The following is a 22912-nucleotide window of genomic DNA, read 5'->3' on the forward strand; positions in this document are numbered from 1 at the left end:
TGTTCCGGCGGCGGACTCGGAACAGGAAAAGGATGACTGACTCCCGACTGAGGTTGCTGACTGGATCCTGCACAGTGAAGCCGTTAACTAGCCTCGGGGGTGATCCGAGAATTACCCCTCCGATGCTTAAGTCAGATTATGCTGGTAGCTCTGTAATAAATGCTCATAAGAATGATTGGATTGGAATTGCGTACCTTTGGCATTGATGGGGGTCCGTATATATAGACGGGTTATTTGTACGGAGGACCCGGGTTATTACCCGTTGGTTCCGGATCCTCCCTTTCGGCTCTGATAGGCAGATGATGTCAGAGAACTGCCGACTGGGTTTGTAAACCCTGGATGCCGACTGCACCTTTGGTGCTTCTTGTGAGTATATGTCTATGTTACAGCTGTTATGGGTTGTCCTACCGGCATACCGGTAGGGCTACCCGTACAACTAGCCCCCTCAGAGTGACTACAGCTGATTTTTACGGTCTGTAGTTGCTCTGATAAAAAGAAAAAAGCGAAAGCTGGGGTAAGCCCCCTATACAATTACATTAAATTTATAATAAGTTGTTCTAAGTGTTTTATTACTCCGTATATGTTTCCACTAAAGTACGAATACAAGAGTTCCTTGGTGTGCTTCAAGATCGATTTCACCGGGAAAGGTCGTGGCTCACTTGAGTTTAGTTTAGTTATTCCTCTCTGCGTTTCCTTGCGAAGCTTGTATTTTTGTTTTGTTTTGTTTTTTCTTTCTAATTTCTTCTATGCGTTTAGTCATTCCTCTCTGCATTTTCTTGTCAAGGGCCTGAATCAATGTGAATCCTTTTTATTAAGTTCTTTATGCTTTAAAAAATATGTCCAATAATTAAAACTTTGACCATAAATTCTCACTATTATATCTATAAAAAATTCTATCATTTTCACCGGTGCTTCACCGGGCTTTTTAAATGTGTCTTGTACACTCGCGTGTTAAATCCTTTTCTTGTAAACAAAGAAAAATGACCGAAATCAATGGAAAGGAAGAACGAATATAGGGACTCTGTCGAATTTCAGAAATCCGGTAAAAAAAAACCGTAAACGTAAAACAAATAAATAAATAAAGAGATTGAATGAGCTTAAGAAATACTGAAATAGGTACCCCACTTGAGTATACAAGGCAACAAATAAGCAATCATTCCATAAATTGTAGCACAAAAAGCACCCAAAACTTGGGTTGTGCTTGAGCTTTTTTATGAAACAGAGAGAAAAACAAAGCATGAGGAACTATGAAAACAAAACACAAACAAATGAAAATTCTAATTATACAATGATGGATGATGAGTTTTGGAGTCATGGAACTTATTTTTGGCAGAAGTGTCCATCAGAAAATATACTCCGGCTTCACAAGAGGAAAGCGTGCCACTCCAACCTCAAATTCTTCACCTTTTGGCGCAGCCAATCTAGCAAGAAAATCAGAGTAAATTCAGCTTTCCGCTAACCATGTAAAAAACAGCAAAACCATAGGTCATCCAACAATAAGATGGAAGTGACCGGTGAGTCTAATTTTACTGAACACAAACATTTATATGAGACAGTCTAGCAATGACTTGATATGAAACTAAAAGTATCCTTTTGGGAGAACTTTTTAGTTTTTCACAATAACTTAGCATGAGAATGTCTCCCACTAAAACTTGCTCTTCACTAAAAAGGACACAATCCGAAACTTGTTAATACCTTCCAGGGACATATGTAAAAGAACCTTCAATGGAGCCAGGTGTACATTGCTGTTTTGAGCAGCTCTCGTACACAAATTCTTTCTCACCGGCAAACAGCAAAGGGTACTGAAAAGGTAAACAGGAAAAATTAGTCAAACTCTTTTCAGATTAAAAGAGTGAAGTGAGCGGTTCAAATTCAAGTTCGGTTATCTTTCTTAATCAACTTGACTGGAAGTAGTTTGAAGCACTCGTTAAATGTTTAGAACTCTTTGTTATCTAAATCTCAAGGACAGGGCCTTGACCTATTCCCGAACATTCAGCAGAGCATATTTTATGTTCCTCAGACAAAGAATATACAAAAAACAGTTGTGAGTAGCAACTAAATCAACAGGAAAATTGATATGAGAAAAAGGAATATGAACCCGATGAAATATAGGAATAAGAATGCTTCACTTCCTTCAATTGGTGCACTTATGCTATCTCTTTTGATCGTTAAATTCAATGGGGAAATCCCAGCACTTAAAAAGTGCACACCTTTCTCTGATTCATTATTTAGATAAGAAGGGTAAGCTCGCAATCTATTTGCTCTACTGCTAGGAGCACTATTTCCTTTGACCATTAGTTAATATTGATGGTATACCTGGAAGTTGTTTACCCATTTTGAGGATCGCCCAGCTTTAACTGACACGAGGGCACCAAAAACCCTAACTGAAGGTTTCTTCCACAATTACACATCAGAATTTACTTTTTACTTTCGGAAGTTTTAAAGTGCCCTTTTTGTTTCGACAACACATAAGTTTGACATGTTCCCCCACGTACAAAGTAAATACAAAATGGCTACAGATCTCAAGATCCTGCAAGTAATAGAAGTCCATCCACAAACGAAAATTCGGTGCCAATGTCCACTATAGACTTGGAAAGTACCTACTCATTACTCAGTTAAGAGTTTCGTGCAACTTGAGGTGAAGACTCTCTAAATCCTACTTCTCTCAGCAGCTGAACGAACTATGGTACACTTCCTCAAGTTCTGTTCAAGCAAGTGCTTCTCTAGCACAACCATGAATTTGAGAATGCAAAAGAAAAATCAAGACTTGCTTCCTACTATATTCATAAGCTAACAATTCGATCTGACAAAAGAAGGAATTGACTGGCCGATATTGGCAAACCAGGAGCAGGCATGGTAGTCTCTCTTATAAATAACTGAATAAGATTGTCCTGTGTGTAATGAAGATCTTAAGGATATTTACTTGAGTCACAACTTAAGACACACAATATAGCTGAGGATGGAAACATTCATTGTGGAAACAGACTTCAGACTGAAAACAAATTAAGTTCTTCACGTATATTCATGATTACATCATAAATAATGATATAAACCAGCACTGATCCCAAGAAGGTGAAATGTAAGAGTGATGGAAGCTAGATCATAAATTACATTTAAAAGCAGGAATGCAGGATAAAGGGGACTGGAATCGATTAACCCTCATCTTCTTCGCCATCAAAAAATACTCAACATGTTAATCATCTAAGACTGTTATCAGGTCACACCAATGACTACAATTAGCTGTTCTGTTTCCGGCTATAGATATACCTTTTTTACAATATACGAAGCATTAGAAATTAATGATGAGGAATCAAGAGTAAAGACAGATTTATTTCAGAAATGGGCTAAAAGATGAATATGTGGCCTCGTAGCAAGCTCTCATGGAGTTGGATCATGCAAAACATGTTATTAGATGTGCTGTGGCCCAAAAGGCAAAACTGTACTAATATAAACACAGGGGCTAATCAATTTCAATCACATTTATAGAAACAAGATAGGTGTGCAACTCATAGATAAAAGCTACCTTTCCTATAACAGCTTCTCCGTCAACATCATGCTTTACAACCTCGTTTTCTCGGATGATCCAACGTCTCCGGTACAGCTGACAAGAGTCATATGTCATTCCATGTGATTTACACCCCTCAGGTAAAAGGGACATCCGGATTGAGTAAGCAAACAAGAATTCTGGACTTCCAAGGTCACTCTTTTCAGGAACAAGAACAGCAGATGCGCGTACCTGACATGAAATTCCACGCATTGGCCATCAAATCCAGCAATAAAAAATGAACATGTAGTAGCGGTATGTTACAGTGTTCAGTTACAAGATCAAGAACGTGTTAAGAGACAAGTGAAAAATAAAAAATTTACAGTATATCTTAAAGGAAGTTAAAACCAAGCAATAGCAAGCACGAAAATAGGAGTATTTCAAAGTACAAGTGCACCAAGAACATAAAACATTTGGGTCAAAAGGGTTCGACATTACAAATGCTTTTAATAAAATTTGTAATGAGTCTAGTATCAGGTGCAGGAACCATATAGCATGAATTGATCAAACTAACAGGATAATAGATAAATAAAACAATATTGACAACATGCTACGAGCAAAGACAGCAACAATAATTTCGTGCAAGTATACTGCATCCTCATAGATCTTATGCCACAAATGAAAGCTAGCATAGTTTGGAAACTCAACATCCATGACAAGAGAAAATTTATTATTGGGTGACTATCAGTAAAACATACTTCCTCCTTTTTTCAGATGCAACAATTTCATTTTTGGGCTTGCCAAAGCATAACTTAAACCGTCAATATTTTTAATTATCAAGTTATCAACAAGTAAAATTATAAAAAAATATTTTAAAAATATACATTGAGACGAATATAGCAAGATCCCTCATGACAATGTTTTTCCTAAAGTATAAATCACCAAAAACTGAGAAAGTAGAGTGTATGAATCCTGTAAAAATCAAAGTGTAGCGTCTAAAAGAAGCTGGAGGAAATATATGACTTACACAGCTTAGGAAACAAGCAAGTTACGTATATTTACCAGCCGACTCTTCTATATCATATACCCTACTGAAATGAAAAATATCCATGCTCAATTGAAGATAAACTAGCATGTAAGTTCACTTGAACTCTACTAAACATAATATTATCTTAGTGCCGGAGTGCCGGAACTAGAGTAAAATGAGGTGCATAAAGTCATGACGCAAGTTGAATGTAACTCGTGATATTTCATCACACAAAGTGTGGAGCATTTGCACATAGTCGCTAGATTATTATGACAATAATTTGTAAAAAACCAAGCCATTTTTCTTTATGCAATAGTAGATGACTTATTTGATATACATTTTTCCCAGCTACAGTACCTGTACACCATTTGTCACAGCAGTGGAGCAGAGAGGTGGTTTATCTGGAAACTGACTAATGATCTTCTGATTACCTTTCTCAACAACCGTTATCATACCACTGTGCAAACGACGACTATGCTCCTCCAACCACAATAATAATCCATCACATTGTTGATTACTACTAGAATTCAATAATGTATCAGGAACACAAGGCATCATTTCCCCGTCTTCTCTAAGCAAAGTGGTGCCAACATAAAGTTGATTATTGGCACAATTGAGGCAGAAGATCTTTTCATTTGCTGTAATAGAGGACGCTACAGCAATAAACTTGGATGCATGTGAAAAATTTAAGTCTTGTGTTATACGCTGCGACTCCAAAGCAGCATGCCTTAGCGGTAGTAAATTCACATTCACCAGGTGCCTATACACAGAGTACCCTCCAATAAGACCCAACAGGTTCTCTGAAAATTCCTGACCATCATGGAAGCGATAAAGTAATCTTGTAGGAAGTGGCAACTTCACTTTTAAGCGTATTTCCACTTCATTCAACTCCTCCTCAGAAGCACCCTTTCTCAAAGTTGCTAGCACCTCTGGAAAATTGCTTCCCAACCAACTTTTAAGACTATCCCAACACCTTTTGACACGTTTGACAAGAGGCCAAGAATACATACTGAAAGCTTCCCTCCATAGTTGATAAGCTACCTGGAGACCACCACAATCCGAATTGAGATTAGCAAGAAAAAACTGAGTTAAATGATTAATAATATGTAATGATGTAACAAGGATTCGGCCAGCAAGTAATTTACAGACACACACACGCGCGCACGCGCATAAAGACACTGGAAATCACATCTTACTAAATTTACATCATACAAGTTTAAGGGACTGGACAAAAGCCATCCAATAATACATGGAGACAGAAGGAAAAAAAGAAATCCGCATTTCGCTAGGAAAACCTCGGTATAAGTGGATCAGTTGATGCAACCTTTTGTAGTTAACAAGACAGCAGAGTAAATGATGTTGACCAAGAGTCCAAGACACTAGAACAAATAATGATATGAGAAGATATTTCTGCCAAACTAATCAATTTTTGACTCCTCCAATTGAACAAGGGGTTGAGGTTCAACCAAGAATTCATATTCTACCTTGAAAAACTGTGAAATTTTTTTACTTGTAAAGGGTTCCATTGGTTCCACTATTCAACCAATATACAAGAATTCAGTACAATTAACCAACAAATCCCGTGATTTCTTAATGTGTTCAATTTTCTACAAAACAATTTCCCACTGAAATCATAGCTAAAACCTATCAAAAAACTCACAGCCGTTTCTGTTAATAATCACAAATTCTGAAACTTTGATCAAAATTAGATTATCTGACAAAAATCACCATCAATAGCCAATAAAAACTTGATACTTCCAATACATTTCAACTCCCTGTAATTAAATCCATGATACACATAAAGCTAAACCCTTTCTTAAAAAAATATTCATCAATTCCTATCCAACCGAAACCAATACACAAAACCCATTACCCAAATCATTGATACTTCATAAAGCAAGAAATATACAAAGATCCACAATTTAACTCTTATAAAGTATCAAAAACAAATCAGAGAAAATGAAATCAATCATGCAGAAACTCCCAACATCTGGTGTCACATAAATAACCAATATTTGGGACCTCAAAAATTTAGTAAAAAAAATGTGAATTTACCTTGAAGGAGGGAGCTGGGGATCCAAAAGGGTCAATGGGGGAAGAGAGATTAAGGTCATTGGAAGAATAAAGAGACCAAAAGTAATCATCAGAAGTCCAATCCCTGAATCTCTTGCTAACACAAGAAACAATAGCAGTTTCATTTGGGTCTAATTTTGAGAGGATTACATGAATTGCTAAATCCCCTAAACCCTCAAATCCTCCTCCTATCCCTTCTTCCATTTCCTTTCCTTTTCTCTCTCCTCTTTCTTGTCTTTGAATTAGATTTTCAACAACAAACAAGTACGTGTTGCCTATATTGGTATAGTGTTGTTGATTAGTGGCGTGTCCTACGGCCTGGGGAACAAATTAAATGTTATAGGTGGAGGCTGGAGTCTGGAGAGTGGAGGTTTATTTGTGCGGAAATCGCCCGTTTGATCTTGGTGATTGTCTGCTTGACAACAAGTTGGTCAAGTGACACATTTTTTGTAAAGAAAAAAAAATAAAATAAAAATTGATATTCAAAACAAAATGGAAAAAATATACAGTACTCTCGGAAAAATTGAACTTTTTTTTTTGGACGGATATACTGTTGTACCCGAAAAAATTGATCCATTCATCTATTCTTCCCCATTTCTCATCCAATTTTTCAATTTTTTTTAAATCTCAACTTAATTTCATCCTTTAATCTTATCAAATCTCGTTTTTGATGGCTAAGTCGTCAAAGTTATCATAGAATTGATCATTAAAGCGTTGTTTCTCTCCCTAATTTCCCTATACTTCAAGTTACAAGTTTTTTTTTTATTTTCCTAAATAAAAAGACAAGCTTTATTGTTTTTTAAATTATAAACACGTGCAAGAAAAAAAAACATTGCGCTCAATTAATGTTGAGACATCAATACCCCCATCAAACCATTATCATTTATCAATAAACCTTTAAACCTTTACTTCCTTTGTTAGTGGTTATCAACCAATTTCAATACAATTTATATTATTACTAGTTATAAAAACCTACTTAGTATGTAACAAGTTCTTTTATACTTCATATTTGAATTATTCTGTTGAGTATTTACCAAAAACAACATCCTATTTAGATTATACTGGAAAAAAAAATACCCTTAGCATAGACGTACAATGGATAATAAAATAAGGAGTAAGTGTGTGTTCTGTTCATTTGATTTTCACTTATTTTATCTGAATTTAGTAGAACTTATTTTAGTTATAAGTTGTACTTGGTCAACTCTTATTTTTCTTGAACTTATCATAACATGTTCTTGAAATAAGTGAAAAGAAAGTGAACACAACAACGCCTAAGTTAATACCTCGAAATATATTATGATTATATGAGTCTATCTTTGAACTCTTTTACTAATTGGAAAATTTGGTAATATTAAACCAACCTTTGGCCGATTTTCTTTTATTAATCCCACCTACGACATATTTTTTAATAATCTCACATTTACTACCTAACGACTTTCATTGGGCTTAAGTGATCGATAACCGGTGAAAAAGTCAACGAGCTGGTGATGAATTGATGATAATGACTAAATATATTGAAAGATAGTATTGCCACATAGGGACATATTATCGCCTACAACAGGTTTATGACCTGTTAGACACAATAAAAGTCGTTGGGTAGTAAAGGTGGGATTATTAAAAATTATGTTGTGGTGGGATTAATAAAAGAAAATCGGCCAAAGGTTGGATTAATATTACCAAATTTTCCTTACTAATTTAATGTTATCATGTTATTCGTGTATTTGTAAAAGATGACTTTCTCGCTTTCTCTGTATTTAATATTGGAATATACAGTATTATGTACGAACTACGGAAACTATCGTTAATTCTATTTGTATTAAAATAAAAAGAGTTGATACAATTGAATGATTTTATGCCTTTTCCAACTTGCTATTAACCAATACAAAAAAATTCTTACAAAGGGGGAAAAAAATAACACAACTAACAAAAAATTACTTCTTGTCAAAAAAAAAAAAAAAAAGAACTAACAGAAAATAAATAAAAATAAACTATTTAAAAAAGAAAAGCCATGAACGGGATGAGAGTTTGCTGAACGTGATGAGAGTTTGCTAGTTTGCTGAACGTGATGAGAGTTTGCTGCATCAGCAAATGTCCCTCGTAATTATGCAGACAGAAAATCTCAGCTTCTACAACCTAAAATTCAGGGGGAAATTATTTGTTAATCATTTACATCAAGACATAATTAAAGGTTATTTTTCGACATTTAAATTCGCAAAAAATTACAGAATATAGTATAGTAAAGTAAATCTACTTCTAAGTTATCGTGGCGTCGTCTCAAAATACTTTTGCGTATTTGTAGGCTTTGACGTAAACATTTATGGTATGCTTTCGCAGTTAGGGGCGGAGCTGGTTCTTTGGACGTGGGGTCATTTGTATAAAATACGGAGTAGTTTTTTTTATATAAAACTAGCTTTCTATGCACGTGCTTATGATTTCAAAATGCACACACAATAATACGAAGCAATTAATTGGTGAATTACTTTTTTCCCCTTTTCATTCATACTTTTTCCTAGTTTTGATATCTTGTGATTTGGGTAAACATATTTTAAAATGATTCCTCCTTTTATGGTAAATATAAAATATTTTGGGTTAAATTTGCTTATAATTTTCTGATTAAAATGAAGAGTAAAATAGACAATGTTGACATCACCTCATGTGTTTCCTTGTATAATATAATAAAGATTTGACCATTTGCACCACTAAAATAAAGAAATAACATTAAACACCCCCTAATTATTTTTCTTTCTTTCACATTATTTCATGCATTCCCTTATATAATAGGATGATAGAATGGTTTATTTTTTAGTTCTTTTCCGGGTTTTCTTTATTTTTCTTCTCCTTGCTCAATTGAAGCGGAGATATGAAAGCTAATGTTGATCGATTTTTGGCAAAAATCCAAGAAGATGTCAAAATTTTTGAAATACGCCAAATTTTCATATAATTCTCAATCTACTGTCCACGTAAGCATAACTTAGTTTTTTTTTCATGTTCGGCAATTAACCAGCAATTTAAATGGCGGTTACATAAAGAACCAAACCGTAAAAATTAACGTCTGAATTCACTAACTTAAACCTTACTGTCGCACAATCACGTGGATCAAGATCCAATAACTTAAACATTTCGTTCACCGTTTAAAAACCTCAAAAAGGAAATCACCACCCTCAGGCACTACTTACTCTCTTCTAAATCTCTCTGTTCCTCTCAAATTTCAACCCTCCATTTCCCTCCATCCCCTCAAATCCAACGTGGTGGCGGGCTTCCGACAAAGATATGCTTTGTATTCTTTTGTTCTGGTTATGTTTGTAGAAGAGAATGATAATGTAATGTCACCCAAGGAGAAAAACCTCCAATTCAATTGGCCAATTATTTAATACAAAACCACAAGTTCAATTATGGTTTACTATATTTATAACTAATTGACTTGGTAATTTAGCATTGAATCGTTTTAAAAAAATAAGTCAGTGTAATTACCAATAAATAATTACATAATTAAATTTAGAGATTAGTTATAATGTAATAAAGAGTTGGAGTGAACGGGAAAGATGAGAAACGTCCACCGTCACTTTAGTCTTAAAACACATAGTAACCAAACTTGTAAACATCTAGTTGCGAAACTTGTGAACGAAATTTGAACCGAGGAAAGTAATGTCTAAGGCAATATATTGTACTTCCGAGTTCATATATATATATATATATCAATTAATTTTGGGTGAGGATGAAAAATGTAAAGAATATTGGAAAAATTGAGAAAAATATGAAATAGCGGTGCAAGGTGAGGTTAAATAAATTGAATACGCACATAACACACACCTGAGGATGCTTAAATTTGAATCTAACACACGAGGATAGGCTTTCGTGATGAAAATGATTAAACGTACGCAGTAATTTTGTCGAATCCCTTAACCTGTTTATTCATATATTTTTCTGGATATAGGGGGAGTCGTAATTTACTTACACGCATAGTCGCAGATGGGAATGCCTTGTTGGCTTTTGGGTTGAGAAGGCTCGATATTGAATCTAATCTGCATTATGTCATATCATTCGTTGAGGAAAGGCATAAAGAAGATATTATTTTATAACACGCCAAATGTATTCGCAACATAGACGGCATTCGGTTTAAATAGCAGAGCATTGATTAGTACCAAGTATTACCGTTGAACTAGTTTTGACTTTTGACTTTTGACTGCCTAAACAAAACATGCATCTAAACCTGCTAAAATCGCGATAAATTGTTATTTTTTGACTGGATATTGCCCAGAAAACAGTACATAACCTAGTCCCTCTCTCCGGCCACTAGTGTTGAATACGGAGTAATTTAGTTGTTATCGACTTTTCATACAGCACAGTGCAATCAAACATTGTCGCTCAATCATCCCAAAACTGGTGTACTTTGGAGTTAATAGACTTTTTAAGTTTATGTAAATTTAAAAAGAACGTAAGCAGTCCTTAGTTCCGCGTCCTATCGCCACACTATTCGTAACAGGGGGCAGTTGAAGGACGAAATACAGATTCTCATATTTACGTTTCGCCAGTAATTGCAGCAGGCTAGCTTAGGCAGGTTGAAAATAGCATCACGATAATGAAGCAAGGCTTAAAGCTAAATGGGCCCAGATGAGGGGAGGGGTAAATCGGAATTTACAAAACTCAGTAGGTTCTTCCAATATACAAATTACATGTCCTAAATAACATCACAAGTTGAGAATTTTATATAGGTTCAAGTGTTCACCAGAAGCACAATTGACTTCCAGTTTTTTTTTTCCAATTACACATTCATTATCAATGCTTTAGTTAACATTAATGTATCCGCACAGATCTTAGCTCATTCAACCCCAAAGTTAACCCCTGTTTTTTTAGTTTGTACATAATGGTTCACTGTACTGGCAGTTACAAACACGGTTTTTCCCAATCCTACTCCGCGTATTTCCTCCATCCCAAACCACAACTTATGACATGCAACTTCGCGCGTCCCAAATTCCAAAATATGGCAAACAATTTGTCAAGTCCTACAAAATCCTCATTTAGTCTGCCCTAGTCATTACAGTACATGAATTCAAAATTTACAATTCACTAGTACGTAGTAATTAGGATACTCTGCAACCCCAACCCCCCACACGTCTTATCTCATTTTATGTTCGTTTGGTTCGTAAGGTGGATGAACAAGCAGTAGGTAATCCACTGAAATTTGTCCATCCGGAAAGGAAATAATAAAGAAGGCATCCTCAATATATAAAAAATATTAAAAAAAACACTTGGAATAAAAAAAACATTAAGTCAATAGTTACAACAAATAGACTAAGTTTACTAGTTAGGAGGGCCAAACAAATAAGAAGTACTCCGCATAGAACGAAGCTATACAAATAAAACACAAGCAAATCATACAGAAATAATATCAACTTGTTTACACATGCAAGCACCAAATGCACAAAAGGCATCTTATGACATGATTTAATAGAAGATATCGAAGATCACAGCATCAGTCATACTAAGCACAGAAGGGATGCACGCCAGAGGGGGTTAAGTAAATATTCAAACATAAAAGGCAGCAACACAAAGATACACAAAATCCCAACCCATCTACACCAGTAAAAGAGGGAGGAAACAGCTCAACCATGGTATTGGGGTTATTTTTACCGTTGCATAAATAAATGGCTAGCAGGGTAAGCACATCGAACCTGATCTAAGGAAAATATAGTATCAGTTTGACAACCACTAAGGGAAATGTCAAGAAGACTGCCGGAAACACTCTACCTGGCCTGTAGACTACTCCGAATTTCTCTAGTAGTTAAATTTCTCAAAACCCAAAATTTTCACTTTCGAACCACTTTTAGCAGGCAAAACAGCTGCCTCGTCTCACAACACCTGCTACGCCTATCTCTCACTTTTACAGCAAAATATATTCAACAATTCTTCCTACAAGTAATCTACCACACTTCACAACCCAAAGAAATTAGAACAAGCTCTCAACGCCAAGACTATGATCTTGCATCTTGTCCACCCACCCACCACACCCTTAAGATATACCTTCTGAAGGTCTCTCCCAATGACATGCTGAATACCCTATTTTGCCACTCCCTCGGAAAAAAGAATCTACCAACACACAATGTCTCCATCTCCTAAACTGATTCTACAGCATACAGTCTGTAATTTCTCTTCTAAATCAAGAAGTGCTAAATAATAGATACGATGGTTTTACTGTGGCTGGCTGACTGGGTGGCTGTTATGGCTTTTGTATTCGAAATCTTGGCCTGATATTCTAGTATGGAGAATGGGGGAAAAGAGAACAACACACAAAAAAAAGGTATGTTCATTTGGCCAGAAGAGACAACTCTGATTTCTAAACAATAGCAAAAGGCTAGACCTTGCAGGATCTCGTCCTCAGCCTATCAAGTCTAAATCAGAAACCTTAAATCAACAAAATAAGGCCAGTGTAAACATATAAATCCATCTAGAAGAAGTATGTTAATTAGAAGATTAAAGAATATCCTAAAACCAAACACAAGAATGCAAATACAGAGACAATTTTGACGATCTTCACAACCAAAAGTGACACCCCTCCCCGCCTGAACCAAATGGAAAAAGGACTCAACGACCAGACAACCCATAATAGTATAATACTCAATGTGTGCACGACAAAAAGAACAGCCCAGTAATGGCTATGAAAGCTGCAACATACCCGGATCCCAAACATAGCATAACAGGAGACATAAATCAGAAGACGGATCTAGTGTTGCTGGACTCAAAACACCCCATCCACCCCAACCCCCTCCCCGGCCCCGGCCAGAACAAAAACAAAAAAGACAAAGACAAAGGAAATACACTGCATATCGTGTGCACATGAAGAAGTAAACAAACCACCAATCAGCTACCAAGCTCATCATACAAAAAAGCAGTAATCAAGAAATGCCAAAACAAACAAAAAATTGGTTGAATGAGATGTACCTACCTACCAAAATCTCACTGCTGGTTTCCCATATGAGGACTTGCCTGCTGCTGCTGTTGTTGCTGCTGTATTTGAAGGAGAAGACTGGCAGCAAATTGTAATGTAGACTGATAGCGTTGGTTTTTGTCAACCTCGACCTCTGATGATCCTTGACCAACTCCAGATGGCAGTGTTTGCGTTCTTTCAGGTGGATTTTGAGACTCTGAATTCATATTCCCAGTTGAGGTAATCTGTGGACGGGAAAGATTAGAACCACCAACTTGATTGGAGTAGGAACCTGGATCAGTATGCTGCTGACTATCTGCTGTTCCATAAGGGCCAGCAGGTGCTCCATGCACCATCCCGTAACCTTTCTGTATATTATGAGGAGCCTCTGGGTGATAATGATGCATATTCTGCATTGCTGGCACAAACTGTTGGCTCTGTGCTGTAACTGGGTGATTACCAGGAGGCCTGGAAGAAACAGAACCCTGCTCTTGGAAGTTGTATACAGGATTTTGCATTTGCATATTTGCTGAAGGAACTGGGATAGGGTGGCTGCCCATGCTTAAGTTGGACGCATATGACTGGAAATTAGAAGAAAGGGGCGCGTTTGAATACCCTTGTCCCCCGAACTGTTGAGATTGTCCAGTTGCATCAGTAACTTGAGGCTGTTGGCTCCAACCCTGCGAGAAAACTCCTTTCTCATTTGTCGAATGAGGATGTGAGTGTGCTGTTGTGGAAGTACTTAATTGTGGCTGAGCACTCTGAGCCACCGAAGATTGGGAATTGGGTGGCAGAAATGCGTGAAGTGTAGCAATAAGTTCAGGTGTTAATGTGACTGCAGGTCGTGGTGTAGAGGGAACACCTTCATTAGAATGATCTTGTGAAACAGATGCATTTGAGAAGGATGCTCTTGAATGCAGTGCTGCGTCATCGTGTACAGCTCTGCCATAATCCATATGCGCAACAAATTCTTTCTCAGGAGCAATATATTCATGTGAAGGAGGCCCCAGCTGGTTCTCTGTTTGCTGAATAGGAGGGAGGGGCGGATGTCCCGGCTGAGGAAGAGAAGGACCACCCGAGAGTTGCTGAGGTAACTTAAGCACTACTCCATATAATCTCTCAGGCCCAGTCACTTTCAGAACATCTGTTAGGAAATCCGATGGCGGGACCAAGAATAATGTGGTCCCATCATCTAATTTAGCAACACCAGCACGGTTCTTTGAACCAAGATACCTTAGAAACTCAGTATAATTAGCAAAATCATCCTCGCTATCAGGCAAGAAAAAGACAATGTCAAACCCAATAGCACCAGCATAATGCTTCGCCAACATGTCAAGCCCTGTTCTTGCAGAGCAATTGACAACTTCTGGTCTGCGAAAAAACAACATCTACCATTAGCAGAGATGACAACTAGATATTTATAAATACAGCTACTCTTCGATTGTGTCAGCACACAAACCAATAGTACTTGACACATGCTATTCATTTAAAAACAATTATAAAAAAAAGGAGATATGAAGTATACTCAAAGAGCAGAGTATCTTAGAATTGAAGGGCACAGCTGCACAATACCAGCATCGCCTGTTTTAAGTCGTTCCCCAAACTCACCAACAGACAAACAGCAAAAAAAGGTATTGTTTATCGTCCAGACCACAATCACAAAAAATAAATCATGCAAACAGATAACAAAGAAGTATCAAGATGACAATGTCCACAACCCAAAGTATATGTTCTAAGATCGTATCAAGGTCGGCACTCGTGTATGAAACTCTCTCACCAGGTATTAAAAAAGGCAGAAGAAAAAAAGTACATTAATAACTAGATATGTAGATAACTAGTTAGTGGCAATTCAGCCAAATGAAACCATGTTTTAGAAAAACAATTACTAAATGGATACCTCTCTACACAAGATTAAAAAAAAGTAAGACAAACACAGATAGGTCATTTAAGGGCCAATAATATAGAAGATAACTGTTTAATTCTTGGACGAAAGCTTCACCCCCTTCATGATCAATTACTTTATCCTTTGACAACTCAGTCATCAGATTTGACATAGGTTTACCTTCACCTTCTACACTTTAGAAAAAAACACTAACAAGCCAATTACATATTGCATCCATAGAGACTCCCCAATTCTATCGCCTACATCTCAAAATTACACTATAATCCACAATCACCAACTAGAACCTCAGTCTAACCTCTCAACACATCAACCGCAGATGGACCTGAATACACATGCCAAAACCTTACTCCTATACCGCCTCTATACCTCAAAGCATTATCCACTCAATAATCATCCTACACACTTTCAAACTGTGTTGAATAAGTTAGATAAATACCACAAAGCTTCTTTACAATTAATAACCCTTCTTTTAGTTTCAAAATGCTTACCTCTTGACTCAGAGATGTGAAACAGAAACTAGACACTGTAATGTAAATTTTCATAAAAGAAAATGACTGTAACCGAAGGAGGAACTTGAATAGTATTAGAGCAATTGGTGATGATAGGAGTAATTAGGGAAGAACAAATTGCAACAATAAAAAGAATTGAATGCAAGAAGACACAAAATTTGAGAGGTGGGAAGATCCTTCAAGCAATGTGCTTGAAGACTATAAAACTTACCCTAGACCTATGAGACTAATGACTGTGTTGTATTGATTTTAGAACTAGAGTTTACAAGAGTATTGAGCAAATCCTCTCTCTAATTCTCACTCACAAGCATAAGGGTGAACAACGAAGAACTTCTTCAGAACCCTAACTTTCTCTCTAATGCCCCAAAAGGTATTAGTACTAGTTCATTATATAAACCACAAACCCAGTTCAAAACATCGGGCAAATCTGACAAACCCTCGGGCGACACTTCCATGTTGCGGCACGAGACGTAGCTTCTTTTGTGACACTTCCATGTTCCACCACTCAAACCCGTGCGGCCGCACCACCCCTACTCCTGAACAGCTTGCCGTACACTGACATAACTCTCTCATTTCTTATCCAAAACGAGCTTATGAGGCGTTGGAAAACTATAGAAACAAGCTTTCACTTCCAACTGGAATCACCTCAAACTAATGAGTAGATCATGAGATGTCCATTTTAACTCTACCTTTTTCTTTAAACCTCTCTTCAATTAATCGAGTAACCAATTCCAACAAATAGCTTGGGTAAAATATATCTTTAAAGGTTTCTCAAGATGTCTTTTTTATGCTAGTTCAAAGCTCTATAACCCGAGAAGTCCCTGCAAGAGTGTTAGTTGGATTCATATGATTTTTGAAAGCATCACATGTGAAGAAAATCATATATCGGCCTAATGTCTTACTGAAAGAATGGGATTATAGGATTATGATTATATTAATGGTGTATTGGTATTTGGTTAAAACTTTCATAGCCATCAATAACACTATCGGAATGAGTTTGGTGTGGATGATATTTGTTTCAACAAACTTTATTTTATTCCCAATGCTGACTGGAATGGAATCAAAATCCAGAGAGCTACGGATAGAGAGACTAGAGCGAGGTGAAGAGATCAAAGACGACGACCAAAAGGAGACAGAGGTAGAAGAGAACTCAGAAAGAATGAGGGTAGGTTAAAAAAATCTGCACCAAAAAATGATTTGATTTCACACCTGCCACTAATTTCAATCCAATTCCTGTTTTTAGGACAGTGGACCAAACATGCTTTGTTATTCTTTAGACCTACGGGCTACGGCTAACCAGAAAATTATACTCAGCTGCATCAGCACATTATATCACATTATGAAAGTTTTAAGCTTTCCACCACACTAATATTAAGCCAATATAGCCACATACGTTCTGCATCACCTGCAAGATGGGCTGCAAAACCAAATCATACTCTAATAATTATTACTGTGGGGACCAAACAGGCTTTCTTATTCTTTAGACCTACAGGACCAAAGATATAAATAGAAAATTATACTCAGCTGAATCAGCACTTTATATCACATTATGAAAGTTTCAAGCTTTCCACCACAGTAATATTAAGCCAATATAGCCACATACCTTGCTGCATCACCTGCAAGATAGGTTCCAAAACCAAATAGATCTAATACTCTAGTAATTATAACTGCCCAGCATGAATAGACAACCTTAAACAGCTAACTCGAGCATGAGACTGGTGACCAAAACATAGCTTGCAGAATTATAGAACTTTTAAGCAACCATATCAAATGAGTCAACTCCACATGAAAGAAGAAATTCTTACACTTCACATTCTAGTCCTTTTCCCATCGGTATGCATCGAGCATGGCAGACAGGATTACCGCCTTTGGCAATGACACCACGCCAAATATAATCCTCACTAGCACGTCCCATAGCATTCCCTTTGGCAGCTCCCATGTCAGGAGGACCAGAACTGTACGATTGGTCACTTGCAATATATTCATCACCTATTCTAGACCTCTTTGATTCCCTACGTGGCTGATTTGGATCAAGAACATCCCACCCAGTAGTCTTATAAGATGCCCTGCCTGGATAAGCAGGAGGTGGAAGCAATCCAGCAGCAGAAGGAGACAACTGTCTTTGGTTAACGGGAGCGTTTGCCGTCATTTCAGACATGGTAGAGAGCATATTGGGATCATGAAAATCTGGGTTGGGCAAAAGTGGATCCATACTCCCTCTAGGCCCAAATGGTCTTGGCATACCTGGCCCAAGCATACCATTAGGGGCATGAGGTCCATGGAAACTGTTTGGCGGCATAGCACGGTTTGAAGGAAACCCATCCATAAAGGGCGGTCCAAAAGGAAATTCATTATTTCCAAACATATCTGGCCTCTGCCCTCTAAATCCTGGAAATGGTGGTCCAAAATCTTTGCCAGGAGCCGTGTCACTGTTGGAGAACATTATTGAAATTCGAGGGTCATTAAACAGTCTTCCTTGCAGCGCATCCTTAGCTCGCCTTGCTTCCTCCACACTCCTAAATTCTACAAAAGAGTAATGTCGTCCAGCAAAACATTTTATTCTCTCAATCTCTCCATGTAGGATCATGGCATTATTCAGCATCTCCTCATCTATCACAACAGAAGGTGGATATCCAACCCACAAAACCTTACTGGGGTGACCTCCTTTACGTCCTCCAATTGGTTGAGATGGCTGTACAAAAAAAAAATTGCTAAGACTTTTGCAAGGCCAGTTCCTCATAAGATGAAACAATCAAAACAGAAATACACTACTAGATAAATCAAGCATCTCCCTTCAAAACACACCCACGGATCTAATGATTTAGCTTGACGTTTTTAAGAGTCAGGGAAAACTCGAATATAAAATTTTAGAGACACAAGGCAGCACACCTGCATTCTCTTTTGTCCTGGGTATGTGGGCTCATTATAGTTCCTCGTATTGTCCGGATTCCATGATGGATCAAAACCACCCATTCCTTTGAATTGTGCACTCCCCGTATCATGAAAATCAGAATGATCCTGTTATTTAGGAAGGAAAAAGGGCAAAAATACCAAACAAATGGTTAGGTAATCAAAACACCACATGTAGAAAGAAGAGGGCACTCTGAGAAAATATTTTGTTGATGGCCAAACACGCAATTATGCCAGCTAATGCAGTTCTTGTAAGTGATACCAAAATACTGCTGCAAATTCATGCTACAAGTTCTGTGAATCAATTAATATAGGGAAGAACACAAGACAGCCAAAAGAAATTTTATAGAGAGAGAAGCAAGCAGCTGCAGGCCTGCAGTGCTAGAAGGTACTGCAGCACCCTTGGTTCATCCAACAAAATTGAAAAAATGAGGCGGAATTGAAAAAAGTAGGCAGTGCTACAACGTGACAACTCTACATGTTCCTAATGCAGCACCTAATTTAAAATGACAAACTTAATTCTGACAGATTTTTTACAAAATAAGTAATCTACTTACCCTCTTAGCAGGATGAGATCTAAGAAAATCAACACGAATGCGATCATCACCAATTTGTAACCCATTCATATTCTTCACTGCTGCTGAAGCATCTTCCAACCTAGCAAAGTCAACAAGCGCAGTGTTGCGGTCTCTAATGAACTTAAGGTCCTCAATTAAACCAAATTTACTCAACTCTTCCTCTAGCATTTCCTTAGTGACTGACGAACCAAATCCACCAACCCATACATGCTTGGAGGGCTTAGCCTGAAATCCAAGGTCTTATATAAATTTATATGTATATGAAAAAGCTTAAAAGATAAATAAATTCTACAATAATTTCTAGCCCATAAAATTTAAACTAATAACAGAACTTTTTAATTGAAGATCATGCTCCAATAAACAAGCAGAACAGTAGTACACTACTACACCCCAGAACTGGAGAGAGCCATCAATATTGTTAATAGGATGTAGAGCTAGCTAAATGCTATCGCGATAATTAGCGGAAAATATGCTTTCAAATTCATACTTTTGATATATAATCCTATCTGTGATGACAATGATGACCAAGTGATTCACAAACAAACCAGACATTTTCACTCTCCCCTAACTAGAGACGAGTCTCATGACCCACTTCCCAACCCCTCAATCTGCGAGTCTTCGCATGGTTTTATCTCTGATATTAGAAGCCAACACAATCCTTTTTTTTGGAAAGAATGCTCGAAAAAAATTAGATTCATCTTAAACTGACAAAATAGGCTTCACATGCTTGCCATTATTCTAACAAAAATGCAACTCCTACTACGAACAAGTTATCAGAAGGAAGAGGAACTCAGATTTGCAACACAAAACCCCAAAATTTGGGACTTAATTATGTCCTACACTCTTTTGCGATTGGGGGTAGAGTCTGTTTCTATCTATGACCATAATGCTTGGGATTTTCCATTACATAACACTGGAAAAGGCAGCCCCCAGCCGAAATATGCAATACCTGTGGGCAGTGAGGGAAAATGTACAGGTCAACAGCAGGTGGTAGTAGACTAAGCAGCAAGAGCCTCATCTCGCGGAGACACCTATTTCTCATGTTCGCAACAAAGAAGGTGATGCGCTTTGATACTTGCATCAAAAGATTATAGAATATGGAACAACTTCAGGCTTTCAATACCCCGTCAGTCCCTCCATCCTATAGTATTTGCATGTTATTCTATTCGTGAGAGATTCAGAAGGCATCACTAACTACGAAATTACAGTCAACTCAGTCAAGCTGATGCATTGAGAATTAGTTTGCCAATTTGGCACATAAATTTATGCAGCTTGACGAGTAAGTAATCAAGCTGGGCGCTTCAAGGTAAAAAGAAACAATGGCATCAATGTGCTGTAGATATTATCTGGTAGATACGGATTCGATTTCATAAAGATCAGCAATAGTGCAAAATTGGCCAATGTATTTAGTTGGAAGAGTTAATTGTTGTAGTTTGCATACGATATTCCCAATGTTGGTACAATGTATTTAGTTGGAAGATGTAATTATTGTAGGTTGTATACAATGTTCCCTATGTTGGTAGGGATGTCCCTATAAGAAACCGTAACAGAAGGTGTAACGCAATAATAGTTGGTGCGAATTAACGTATGGTATGAATAGATTTATTCTCGATTGTGCTATGAATTGTAATAGTTGGTAGTATGAATTGTAATAGTTGGTAGTAAACTTATGGTATAAATAAAATTTATAACTTAACAACATAAAACACTAGATATTGAATTGAATATCATTGAATCCTATTCCTAGTCGATCCCAGACCTAGAGCATTAAAAGATGAGTAAATCATCGCGAGTGAACCAATTAACAGGAAGGAATTGATGCTGATAGACGCAGTTTTTTTGGTGTTCAACACAGCTAAAATTTTTAAAGGCTTTTTAGCCAAAATCCTTGATTCTAAACTACAAAACCAATTATCACATAATCCTCTTTTCCGGTTAAAATGGCAAGTAAAATCGCGTTAACAAAAAATGAACAATTGTGTTTAATTTGATCGAGATTCAAGCTTGAATACTTAATTGTTTAAAGCGTGGCATCCCAAATATCATTGCAATCCCTAATCCATCCCCTTATAACCAAACGCATTGTCTAAACTCGAAACGAATTTCACGAAAACAAAACCCGGTAACAACAATAACTAATCGAATTAACATACCAAAAACCGTAGAAGTAATTCGATTACAAATTAACATAATAACAAGAATCCGAAGAAAAGAACAAACCGGTTTGGCAAACTCAATTTTGATTGAATTCCCATTAATTAAAAACCCTTGAAGGGCTTCTTTAGCAGAAGCTGCATCTTCCGCACGCTTGTAGTAAACAAACGCATAACTCCTCGTAGCGTAGCAAGTGATTCCATCGAGCAACCCGTGTTTATCGAAGAGCTCGGTTAACTCGGATTCGGTAACATCAGGGGGTAAATTGCCCACCCAAAGATGGCTCGAAGATGAATCGGTATCCGTTGCGTACTTCTTCGGCTTCATAGGCGTTGCAGTTACTGGATTTGAGGTTTGTAAATTGGGGATTTCCAAGAGCAAACCCTAGAAAATGGGGGAGAAATTGCAGGGTGTATAAAAAATTAAATTAGGGTTTGTGATTAGCTTGCAAAATTTGAAAGTAGGAGAGAGAGATAGAGAGAGAAAGATGTGAGGAAGGGAGGATTGTGGTGTTTATATAAAACGAAACGACGGTGAGTGTGAGTTGGTGGCCGCACAATTTTATCAGCAAACCGTTTTGTTATGTTGTGGACTTGTGGACTTGTGGTGGTCTGACTGGTCAGTGGTCACTCGCTCAACGACCGGTCATAAATGGTGTCAATGTGAATGAATTTGTATGTAAATTTGTAAGAAAAATTAATATACATTCCAAATTAATGCTAATTCACTCAAAATTATCTTTTTTTTCTTTATATGTTTCCATTATCATCCATTACCATTTGGGGAGTGGTATTAGGTGAAAATGCAAATTTATAAAGAAAAACACCAAGTTTGAGACAACATTTCATTAACATGGACATCATGATATTAATTTCTTGCCAAATAACACTATGATTTATTCTCTTTCTCACCGTTTATTACCGGCTACCAAACGGACCGTTAAACACACAAAAGGTGCAGGAATTACGGAGTAATATTAGTGTAGATTCAAAATTAATACGAAGTAATTTTTTCTAGCACCCATCTATACTAATATATTAAAAGGCGTTTAGGAAAACGTATATGTATCACGTATACCCCTTCCTTATACGCCACGTCACCACTAATAAGCATCACGGCATGTTATTGACAACCAAAAAAACTTGTAGCAAGGATCGAACATCAAACCTCATGGATTAAAGTTTCATTTCCTACCCTCTCAACTAGCTACAATATTTGTTATATTTTCCAATATAAATGTAAAATACAGTTTTTTAACAATGGGCACATTTTTACAAAAAGTAAATCCCGGAGCAAAGCCCGGGCTACACACTAGTTATACGTTTATATTGTGACTATTATAAATTAAA

The 22912-nt window shown here is 37.0% G+C and overlaps 2 protein-coding genes across 6 annotated transcripts; both read right to left on the minus strand.

Annotated features, from left to right (window-relative positions):
• Positions 1–1092: 1092 nt before the first annotated feature.
• On the minus strand, positions 1093–7022 carry LOC110802270 (F-box protein SKIP16). Its single transcript, XM_022007718.2, has 5 exons — positions 6567–7022; positions 4869–5552; positions 3524–3736; positions 1696–1802; positions 1093–1421 (listed from the first exon to the last, which is right to left on the minus strand). The coding sequence occupies exons 1-5, from the start codon at positions 6786–6788 to the stop codon at positions 1343–1345; spliced, it is 1305 nt and encodes a 434-aa protein (XP_021863410.2). The 5' UTR covers positions 6789–7022; the 3' UTR covers positions 1093–1342.
• Positions 7023–8371: 1349 nt separating this feature from the next.
• LOC110802266 (flowering time control protein FPA) lies at positions 8372–22104 on the minus strand. Of its 5 annotated transcripts, none has more exons than XR_002537108.2 (7): positions 21630–22104; positions 19389–19634; positions 18811–18939; positions 17727–18613; positions 13532–14880; positions 10540–10606; positions 8372–8717 (listed from the first exon to the last, which is right to left on the minus strand). XR_002537108.2 is itself a non-coding variant. In XM_022007715.2 (6 exons), the coding sequence occupies exons 1-5, from the start codon at positions 21888–21890 to the stop codon at positions 13539–13541; spliced, it is 2865 nt and encodes a 954-aa protein (XP_021863407.1). In that variant the 5' UTR covers positions 21891–22104; the 3' UTR covers positions 8372–8717; positions 13532–13538. The 5 variants fall into 5 exon arrangements, 3 of the variants coding, with proteins under 3 accessions (XP_021863407.1, XP_021863405.1, XP_021863406.1); XR_002537107.2 differs by having other exon boundaries at positions 13528–14880; XM_022007715.2 differs by lacking the exon at positions 10540–10606.
• Between the last annotated feature and the right edge of the window lie 808 nt (positions 22105–22912).

Source organism: Spinacia oleracea, chromosome 3, assembly GCF_020520425.1.
Source record: "Spinacia oleracea cultivar Varoflay chromosome 3, BTI_SOV_V1, whole genome shotgun sequence".
NCBI lineage: Eukaryota > Viridiplantae > Streptophyta > Magnoliopsida > Caryophyllales > Amaranthaceae > Spinacia > Spinacia oleracea.